This window comes from Wolffia australiana, chromosome 12 (assembly GCF_029677425.1).
Source record: "Wolffia australiana isolate 7733 chromosome 12, ASM2967742v1".
Taxonomy (NCBI): Eukaryota; Viridiplantae; Streptophyta; class Magnoliopsida; order Alismatales; family Araceae; genus Wolffia; species Wolffia australiana.
Window position 1 is genome coordinate 7,243,322 of NC_135846.1, and position 11,223 is coordinate 7,254,544.

Here is an 11,223-nt window from a genome sequence, read left to right on the forward strand (position 1 = left end):
TATTTGAAGTATGTATATGGAATATGTGAAATATTTGAGGGATGTGGAGTATATGGAATATGTGAAATATGTGAAATATTTGAAGTATGTGGAGAATATGGAATATGTGAAGTATGTCTGATATGTGGAATATTTGGAATAAGTGAAATATGTGAAATATTTGAAATATGTGGAGTATGCGGATTATGTAAAATATTTGAAGTATGTCTAATATGTGGAATATGTGAAATATGTGAAATATTTGAAATATGTGGAGTATGTGGATTGTGTAAAATATTTCAAGTATGTCTAATATGTGGATTGTGGAATATGTGAAATATTTGAAATATGTGGAGTATGTGGATTATGTAAATATTTGTTTTTTTTATTGGCAAAAACACGGTGCCGGGTACATCCAACCCTATGGTTATGCCCGTAGACCGATCCAGCCGTGCCCTGGATGCCACCCAGGGGGGGTTTATTTATAAAGTGGATTGATTATCAGCATTTTTAGGCGTGGAGCGAGCATAAATATCCCAATTACACTTGGATCCCACTCGTCCACGTCCATGTGCAGGAAGGGAAAAGAACATAAGTGATACCTGGCAGGTGCTCTGAGAAGGTCGCTCGTGTCGGCGTGTCTCCGGATCCCCCTGCGGCGGTGATGATGCATGGAGTGTGTGGAGCTCTCCCCGCCGTCGAGAAGTGTCATCAATGAGGTGCGTGGGGGGGACATCAATAAAGCGGGAGAGCGAGCGCTCCACCTCCCGCACTTCATGCAAGACGCCAATCGCAGGGGCAAATCTCCAGGAGATGTACGCGTGCCAGCAGGAGTATGGGGAGCCAGTGTAGCAGAGTCGATGCATGGAGTGCAGTCCAACCCGCCATCCGCAGATGTCAGCGTTGAGGTGCTCGGCAAATTGGACGACCAGGCGAGAGGGTGAGTTCTCCCGTCGTCATCCCTCCATGCGATCCGCCACTCTCCGGCCTCTCCTTCGACAGTGTGTGACGCATGCGAAGAGCCGGCAAGCCAAGGCGTTCCACGCGGTAGCATCCACGAGCTGCCGGAGGGAGTTCCTGCAAATAAAAGAAAAAGGAGGTAGGGGTACGTGTGTATACCGCGTGATTATGTAAAATATTAGAAGTATGTCTAATATGCGGAATATGTGAAATATGTGAAATATTTGAAATATGTGGAGTATGTGGATTCTGTAAAATATTTGAAGTATGTCTAATATGTGGAATATGTGAAATATGTGGAGTATGCGGATGTGTAAAATATTTGAAGTATGTCTAATATGTGCAATATGTGAAATACGTGAAATATTTGAAGTGTGTGGAGTATTTGGAATATGTGGAATAAGTTCAAATTGAAATACATTACTTGATTAATTCAAAATATTATGGGATATACTTTTTTGGGATTTTTATAAACTCATTTAATATTCAGCTGAAACCATGATATTGGTTTGAACTATTTTATTGGATTAAGATCTTTTCATATTGAAATATCTGAGCTTGGACTGAAATCCTAAGAGTAGAAATGACCACGATTTGTATAAGTTTTTTATAGGATGAAATCTGAGGGTGATTTTTCTTATTGGGTTTGAACCCTGATGATTATTTTGAGACTCGAGGTTAAAATGGAATGGAGAATGTATGGTATTAACTGAAAAATGGAGCCATTCTCAACTTTGCTTTCAAAATGGATGAGACTAATACTGGACATTGCTATGTCTCGCCGCCTCCATGGTGGTGGTAGTAAAAATCAGAGTACAGCATAGGAGAATACAACAATGATATGGACTAGCCCAAACCCTTGTTAAAAAACTGTCATTCCTTATCTTCCATGCCCATTCCCTGGATAGACCTGTAATTAGTATTTTTGTATCTACTCAATATTTCATTTATTTTACTATAGCTAAATTCCCTCTGTTAGATTATTCCCTGGTGATAGAAATTACTAGGAACTATGTAAGACGATTTTACTGAATACTCCAAACATGTATAATCATTAAAAGAATACAACTAGACATAATTAGTGGATAGAAAACTTGTAATATTGTATTCCCCTGATTACTCAAGAAAAAGAGTAGTCACCAAATTCACCTCCGTCTTAGGTATTCAATTCGCATAGACCAACTTATGCAACACATAACATATCCTAATCTTTGACTCGTTTCAAGTTGGGGGTTACTATCATGACTGCTAAAATCTCCATTATATTAAAGAGAACGAGAGAGATAGAGAAAACAAAGAGAGAGTGGCTAGCCTCAGGCTCCACACATTTATTTCTTAATTACAATGATTACTTAATTAATCTCTACGAGTTTTCAGTTTTTTCTAGATAAATTTTATTTATTACTTTTGGAACTTTTATTCTCAGTTATTGCTTCAAAATATTAACATTATTCTCAAGTTTTTTATTATTAATTTTCTTTGTAGAACTTCATTTTTAGAAAACGAATTCTATAGCCTTCTTTAAATGTTAGACTTTGAAAATTCATGCTACGGTTATTATTATTGAGATCTGTATTAGATTTAGAGAGAGTGGGTTTATTAATATATTTCAATCATTACATGTTTTTGCTTGTGTTTAAAAATTTATAAGATTTGTCTGCATATATTAACAGACCACTCAATAGGGTTAAAAGTACTCATATTAACTAGATGTTCAATAACATGATGAAAATATCCATTGAATTTTAAACTAGAAAAAGACTATAGCCAAACCTCATGCAGACTGTTCTTCGCTGTTTCAACTCACTATTGCTGTATTAATTCTGGCTTCAGTCTCTATCATAAGTATGTCTCAAACTAAAACACGAACGGCATGAATGGTTCAATAAATAATCGAATGGCAAACTATATTATTGTGCAGTTATGTAACTGATATACACTACGGAGTCAGATTTAATGATATTTCTTTGGTGTGTTTCACCTAAAAGACTCATGAAAACTATCCAAGATGTGCAGACTGAATAAGCCCTGGAGCTTTCTTTCAATACATTATCAATAATGAAAAAATATAAAGCCCAGAAAGTCAGAATTTCCCCAGATGACTGGACAGAACAGAACAGGACAGAACGGAAGGGACACAGACGGACAATGGACAATGGTTTGGGATGGACGGAATGGGACTGAAACGGCTTCCACTTAATCACCCCTTCAAGGACTTGTTCTTTCATTTTGTTTACATCCGAGGGGTTGGACGGGACGGATGACGGTGCAGATGGCAGGACGACAAAAAGATAGGCTAACTGAGCAGAGTCTGAGGCAGAACGGTAGTCTGAGACATCAACGGGTTTTGTTCCATTTCTGTTCCCAGGTCTGGACAGATATCTGATGACGGATTGAATTTTCCGTTTAATTCCGTTCTGTCCCGTTCGTCATCCGTCCACGAGCCTTGGCAATTATGGCAGCGAGCTCTCTAACGAGCTTTGCGGCCACCATGGCTGTCATTCCATCGGTGGTGTCGCGCTGAGGGTTGAATTCTACGACATCGGCAGCGACGACGTTGGCACGAAGGCCGTGGAGGATGTTAAGGGCGTCCCGAAACGAGACGCCACCTGGCTCGAGGTGGGACACTCCTGGTGCAAATGCTGGATCCAGGCAGTCCACATCCACTGATATGTACACTCCTTTTCCACCTTCTCCAAGTTTCTGCATAATTAAGAACACATAACCCAGGATTTGATCAGTTACTGATTTATCCAGACAGAGAGAGAGAGAGAGAGAGAGAGAGAGAGAGGTCAGAGTTGTATATAATTCAGAGTTTTATCTCTGAGGGGTTCCCCCAGAAGAGATAGATAATTAGGTACATAGAGGCATAGATAGAAATAAAGAGAAGAGAGAGAGAGAGAGAGGGAGAGTGAGAGAGAGAAGGGAAGAAATAAAGAGGAGAGAGAGAGAGAGAAGGGAAGAAGTAAAGAGGAGAGAGATAGAGAGAGAACTCAATTTATCGCTTCCTTGTTTCCATTGGAAGATAGAAAGATAGAACTCGGGACTCGTTTCTGGGTTTCCACTGGAAGAGGGTTTAGGAGGCCTCTAAAAGAATGAAAGAGACTATAATATCATCCATCTATCTAGAGAGAGAGATACCAGGTTTTCCAAGAAGGGTCTATCGTTGGAGAAGGTCCGCATCTCGTACTGCTCAACGCCAAATCTTTTGGCTTGCTCACGGCCTTCACTAGTGATCGATCTGATGCAAACCTACAATTCTAGCAGCTCATCAGACCAAGAAACACCCTTAAAAATAACTAATCCATCAAATAAAGAACCAAAGTTTTAGAACAATTCACGTCCAAATAAATGCACGCAGTTGAATGCACCTGTAGAAGGCGCCTGGCGTAGCCACCTTCCATTATCCGGGCAAAGGATGAAGCATGAGAATATCTATTCCCTTCATATGCATGATATATATCGGGATGTGCATCCAGATGGAGAATATCCAACGGCCCTCCAAGCGCTTCTGATACTGCTCGCACTGTAGGATACGAGATCGAATGATCTCCTCCCAGAATCAACGGTCGAAGAGGCTCCTGAAAACCAAGATTTAACATATTTTTCAGATGCCCAGTTATCTACCGCTGCATTAGAACAGGGATGAACTATGAATCCCAGTTAGGTTCAGGCCTCAGGAAAGTTAGCCCAGTAAACCCATTTCAAATTATAAGTTGAATTTTATTAAATTATAAGTTACCATCAAGATATATAAATTACCACAGGGATGCAATAAAAATGTACGGTACGTTGAACAATGAATCAACTGAATAATATAAATATCTAATTAATATTTAATTCTAATAATGTCGTATAGGAGTATATTAGATAATCAAAAACTGATGTGACTTGAAATTTAAAATTAGGTGCGTTGTAGGTTTCGCGAACTTATTACAACCTAATTACCGTATGGAAAATGCTGATTATTAATATGATTTGGAATACAGACCAATTTATAGAAATTGAATAAAATAATGTAAAATTAGTGTTTAAGAGCAGTGTAATTTGAATCTTATTATTCTAAACTAAGGAAAAAAATTCAGACTACGTGTATATAATAATCGATTCTCAAATGCTTCAGCCGATAACCTCTTCCATGACAAGCTTCACCGAATCACTAATGATGTTCATTAGCCGATCATCATCAACCCCACAATCACGAAGCTCTTGAATGGGTACATCCCCAACGTCAGTCAGAACCCTTGGATCTTTCAGCTCTTTCCCTGCATCACCCAAAATATACGGTTTGACAAATGACGATGGCAACGACCAAATCAACAGATGGGAAGCAGTGATGATCCTCAGAAAACAGATGACAACGACGATCAAGATGATGACTACATGTTTAATCCCTATCTTAGCTTAGCGACCGATGGCTGATGATGACGATGACATCTCTTGGACACTGGATGACGATGAAAATAACAATGACAAATCGTCAATGAATGATGATGTCTTTTTAAAACAAAAAACAATAATGAATTGTCATCATTGACGCAGATCCTGAATAAAAAAATCACCATAAATCTTTATGAAAAAAATTAAAGTCTACTAAATTGTTTGGGAGAAAGGAAAAGTCGATGAGATTGAAGGGATTGATAAGTTTGATTTGTGACTTACCTTCTTCTGTGGAGGAGTTGGTGCTGCCACACCAAATGGCCTCCCTTATACGGGGAGGAGCAAAAGCAGGGCCCTGGAGAAAAGATGAATTATGTCCCAAGGGAACTCCTATCAAAGTTGCTGATGCGGATGCTCCTCCTAAAGCCCGCAGAAGCTCACCCTGATCAAGCAAAAAGGTAAAATTTCAGAGTAAAGAAATGCTAAATTAAAAAAAAAAGTTTGCTAGATAAATGAAAATTAAAAAATGTTAGCTAAGATAACCTTCAGCTTTGCCCTTTCTCGTATCAGAGTTAGCGAGGCATCTATAACCCTCTTTTGCCCTTCTTGAATCAGAGATGCAGGGATATTCCCAGTGTTGAGCTTTCTCAAGGAGTGTCTGCCTCTTGATAACCCTGCCATACCTGCAAAGCCAAGAACAACGATAAGTCCTTAACTTCTTAATCAGGAAATCTTTGAAGAGTATAGAAATAACTTGTTGATTGTTCTTGTACCCAATTAAAGACGATTACACGAAAAGTTTATGAAAGACAAAGACGCGAGTTGGTTTTACCAACATCAAAGATAATCCATGAATCAAGATCGAACAAAAGGATAAGGATGAAGAAATTTCGATTACCGGGTATGCTCAATCGATCCCCAGATTTCTGTTCTTAGGGTTGAGAAATGAAGAGGATGGGAGAGCCGGAATTGCTTCATCGTGTTCTCTACGCAGGAATTAGACGGATCCTTTTAAAAGCGAAATGTTTGTCACTGTCCTCGCCCTTAATCGCAACGAACTCGTCGAGTTTGTAGCTGAACGGAATTCGAGAAAGGAACGGCCGCCGAAACCAGTTCGGAACCAGACAAGAACGCTCATCATTCCTCCCAATCTCGCCGATCACGCTTCAAAGCAAATTCACAAGGAAAAAAATGTAATTACATACTAATCAAGCTACCGGGAGATTCAGATCCAGGAATTAAGCAGGAATAAGTCGGGTGCTTTCAAACACGAAATGCTATTCACAGTCCTCGTCCTTAATCGCAACAACCTCGTCGAATTTGTAGCAGAACGAAATTCGAGAAAGAAAAAACCGCCGAAACCAGTTCGGAACCGGACAAGAACGCTTATCATGCCTCAAAGTCTCGCCAATCAAGCTTCAAGGCAAAAAAAACAAGATAAAAAAAAACAACTACAGTACAAATCAAGCTACCGACAGATTCCGATCCAGGAATAATCTTCAGTTCAATGAACGAGGAGCCGCAAACCTTCTCGACGAACAAAAATCCAACGCTTCGGCCCCGCTACTGCGATCGATGATACGTCAACGATGTGATTGACCGCGACAGTCTCAGCTCTCTCAACCTCTTCATCTTCATCCCCACATCAAGATCACGCGATCACGACGGGACACGCTTTAAAAATTTCATCACGAATATGACCGTTCAAAAGGTCACTACAGTCATTTCTCGCTCAGAAATAATATATAATTAGGACCAATAAATAGCCACTTAAACAAATACAACCAGCACAATTAAACTAATAAATGATTCATTAAAAATGTAGGCCCAACAGGAGTAATAAAAATAGCTTATTAATCATATATAACCTGCATAGTTGGATTACTTTTATATTGGTAATCTATTGAGGGTATTATGGGTATTTATCTCTCACGTGTTTTTTTTTATAAGAGTAGGCCCCTGCATGTGAAATAGAATACTGGATGTCAACAAGGATAAGGGTTTTGTTCAAATTTTCTTTGACATATGGAGATCCAATGCCTGCATATAAAATCTGGTATCGCCTCCGTAATTTTGATTGTTTTGTCGGGTTTTGATGTCTAATATCGAAAACAGATCGATTACTCGAAGAGTAACCTTATAAATTATGAGCAAGTGAGAGAAAGAAAGAGACGCGGATATCCGTTAGTGCAATCCACTTAATGATATCTGTTATTGTTATCCGTTTTTGCCTAATAAACCTAGTCTGATATAGAACTCAGAACTGGCAGTGTGCATTTAATTGCACCTTAGTGCACGGAGAGTATCTTATCAATTTCCATGAATGATAAATCATAACATAAATCAAACTGCAGAATCATTGGAATTGTGCACTATCATAGTTTCGGCTTAAGTTCACTGGCTGAAAAACGCATTATTCAGACATCTGACACGTCCGATATCAGTTACTGTTATCCGTTCACCACCTAATAAACATTGTCAGATATCGATACCCTTTAATTGCGGTTTGAGTTCCGGATCGTCCGGGACGTGGACGACGGCGGTCCGTAATCAGTGCAGGGACGCAGACGGGACGGTTTTTTCATCTGAGCGGACGAAAACCATCCCGTCCGTTCATCTCGAGATGAATTTCCGTTCCGATTTCGTCCAACCTTGCAGACAAAAAAACCGTCCCGTCCGCGTCCCTGCGCTATAACTCCAGTGCCCAATTTCAAATACGAAATAGAAAAAAAAAAGAAATACAAGTACACTGAAAAAGGACTGATGAAAAGCCAATTAAATTAAAAAATTAGCACAAGGGCATAACGGGAATTCCGTAAAAACATTAGTCCTATAAGAGGAGCGGCGATGGCCGTTGCGTGCAGAGGAAGAAACGAAAATGGAGTTCCCGTGCGTTCTTCTCCTCCTCGCAATCGCCGCCGCCGCCGCCGCCGCGATCTCCGGCGGCGCTTCCGCCGCCGCCGACGTTGACTTCGTTCAACGTTCCTGCCGGTCAACGCGCTACCCGGTCGTCTGCGATCGAACTCTCACGCAGTACGCCGCCATAGTCAAAGGCAGGCCACGTCATCTCGCCGCCGCCGCGATCGGCGCCACGCTCAAATTCTCCACGTCATCGGCGTTCGTTGTCCGTCGCCACGCCGCCGTCATCGCCCTCCGCGACTGTCTTCAGACGCTCGACGATAGCGTAGAAATGCTGAGTCAGTCGGCGGCGGAGCTCCGCCGGCTGGGGCCCAGGAGCTACAGGCGGCGGCGGACCAACCTGCTGACGTGGCTCAGCGCCGCCGTATCGGATCATACCACGTGTCTCGACGGCCTCTCTGGCACGCAAATCGACCGCCACGTCAGATCCGAGGTGGAGTGGAGGGTTCTTCGTTTGAAGGAGATGACGAGCATCGCCCTTCACTTCGTCGCCCGCCTACGATGAGTTTCGTGCCCAATCCAATAAATTCAACCGTATTTTTTCTAAACCCTCGATTTGTGAGCTTTCTATCTTTTTGGGTGGACGGTTTACCTTGATAGTGATTAATTTTTTAATGATAATTGAACCGTAGTAGTGAGTTTGGGTTACCAAGCTAATCACTTATGAAGTCAATAAGGCGCAACTTTTGGAGCAGAAGGTGACAAGCAATTATAGTTCGGGATCGTCGTGGACGATGGACGGGACGGGATGGCGATAGTACCGTCCAACGTCCGGAATCAGTGCAGGGATGCAGGAGGGACGGTTTTTTCATCTGAGACCTCTGGAGGGGACGGTTTCTTCGTCTGAGAGGATGAAAACCATCCCGTCCATTCATCTCGGACATATTCCCGTCCCGGTTTTGGTACAAAATCGTCCCGTCTGCGTCCCTGCACTATACAAGCAGTTAGGTGAAAAGAATGTAAAAGGGGTGATGATATTGAGCTGATTGATACGTAGTCGTTTTTTTAATTATAAGTGAAGTCAATAATAATAATTATAATTGAACTGGAGGCGTGAGTTTAGGTTACGAAGTTGATCTCTTAGGAAGTCAATAAGGCGCGACTTTAGGAGCAGAAGTTGACTGAGTAATGGAACGTGCTGGCGAAATTTCGGGTCTCTGGATTGGTAAGCAAACAGCGGGGATAGATACGGAGCTGGCTGACTTTTGATATCTCTATTTCAGAAAGTGATGAGGCACATGCAAAAAGAATTAAAAAAGAGGAAATAAATATTTGGATGTGGTTGAGATGAGATAAAATAGTGAGGACGAGAAAAAAAGGGTGATGAAAATAGGAATAATGTTTTTTTTTGGTGGGGGGGGGGGGGGTTGGAAAGAGTTCATGAACTTACCTTCAAGAACATGCATTCATGGGCATTGGGCAGTGTCTTCTGAGATATATCAGACAGAGAGAGGGATGAAAATGGGACGAATAAAAAATATTTGATTTTTGTGGGAAAAAATGAATGTGAAGAGGGTAGCTACTGAACTGGTTGACTTTTTTTATCTCTTTATCGTTTAAAAAGCAGGGAACATGCAAATATATGTATATAAAGAAGTTGAACAATTGGTTTTGGTTGAGATAAAAGAAAATAGGGTGGGCAAGAAATAACTGGGTAATGAAAATGGAAACAATATTTTCGGGGGTTGGTAAGAATTCAGAAATACATTTTCAAGAACATGCGGAGATGTGCATCGGGCAACGTCTTCCGAGAAATAACAAAGTAACGGATGAAAATATGAATAAAATAAAATAATTGATTTTTGTGGGGAAAATGAACACGAAAAGAGATGATATTGATCCGGTTGAATTTCGATATATCTATTTTTAAAATATGGAAAAAATAGTGGAGGGACTTTGCAGAAATTGGTTATGGTTGAGACAGGAGAAAATAGTGAGGGCAAGAAAAAATGGGTGATGAAAATAATAATAAAAATTTACGGAGTATGAAAGAGTGCAGAAATGTATTTTTAAGAGCATGCATTCATGGGCACTGGGCAACATCTGAGAAACTACAGGCATCCAAAGCTCAGAAAATGAAACAATTGATTTTTATAGGGAAGAATAATGTGAAAAAGGATTCTACTGAGCTGGTTGACTAATGATGTCCCTATGTTAGAAAACGATGGGGCACATGTAAAAAGAATAAAAATAAGGAGAATAATAATTGGGTGGGGGGGGACTTTGCGAATGTCAGTTATGGTTGGGATGAGAGAAAACAGTGAGGGCAAGAAAAAATAAAATTATTTTTGGTTGGAAGTAGCTCAGAAATTTAATTTTAAGAACATGCATTAATGAGCATTGATCAGAAAATGAAGCAATCGATTGTTGTGGGAAGGAAGAATGTGAAAAGGGATTATATTGATCTGTTAACTAGTGATGTCCCTGCGTTAAAAAGAGGTAGGGCACAAGTAAAAAGAATATAAATAAGGAGAATAATAATTGGGGGGGGGGGAGGACTTTGTGAATGTCGGTTGTGGTTGGGATGAGAGAAAACAGTGCTGGCAAGAAAAAAATAAAATTATTTGTTGTTGGAAATAGCTCAGAAATTTAATTTTGAGAACATGCATTCAGCAGCATTGATGAGAAAATGAAGCAATCGATTGTTGTGGGAAAGAGAATGTGAAAAGGGATTATATTGATCTGGTTAACTAGTGATGTCCCTGCATTAAAAAGAGATGGGGCGCATGTAAAAATAAGGAAAATAATAATTGAGGGGAGGACTCTGTGAATGTCAGATATGGTTGGGAGGAGAGAAAATGGTGAGGGCAAGAAAAATAAAATTATTTGTGGTTGTAAAGAACTCAGACATTTAATTTTATGAACATGCATTCATGAGCATTGGTCAGAAAATGAAGCAATTGATTTTAGTGGGAATGAAGAATGCGAAAAGGGCTTTTATTGAGCTGGTTGACTAATGATGTCTATATGTTAGAAAGCGTTGGG

General features: G+C 40.3%; 2 protein-coding genes across 3 annotated transcripts; one reads left to right on the forward strand and one right to left on the reverse strand.

Annotated features, from left to right (window-relative positions):
• Positions 1-2,950: 2,950 nt before the first annotated feature.
• On the reverse strand, positions 2,951-6,976 carry LOC144710596 (arginase 1, mitochondrial-like). 2 transcript variants are annotated; one of them, XM_078584409.1, is made up of 7 exons: positions 6,847-6,976; positions 5,863-6,002; positions 5,602-5,761; positions 5,071-5,204; positions 4,311-4,520; positions 4,081-4,191; positions 2,951-3,642 (listed from the first exon to the last, which is right to left on the reverse strand). In XM_078584409.1, the coding sequence occupies exons 2-7, from the start codon at positions 5,998-6,000 to the stop codon at positions 3,346-3,348; spliced, it is 1,050 nt and encodes a 349-aa protein (XP_078440535.1). In that variant the 5' UTR covers positions 6,001-6,002; positions 6,847-6,976; the 3' UTR covers positions 2,951-3,345. The 2 variants fall into 2 exon arrangements, with proteins under 2 accessions (XP_078440535.1, XP_078440534.1); XM_078584408.1 differs by lacking the exon at positions 6,847-6,976 and adding an exon at positions 6,218-6,357.
• Positions 6,977-8,188: 1,212 nt separating this feature from the next.
• Positions 8,189-8,876, forward strand: LOC144710302 (21 kDa protein-like). The gene has a single exon (XM_078584033.1). It carries the CDS (start codon positions 8,198-8,200, stop codon positions 8,741-8,743), a length of 546 nt encoding a protein of 181 aa, XP_078440159.1. The 5' UTR covers positions 8,189-8,197; the 3' UTR covers positions 8,744-8,876.
• The last annotated feature ends 2,347 nt before the right edge of the window (positions 8,877-11,223 follow it).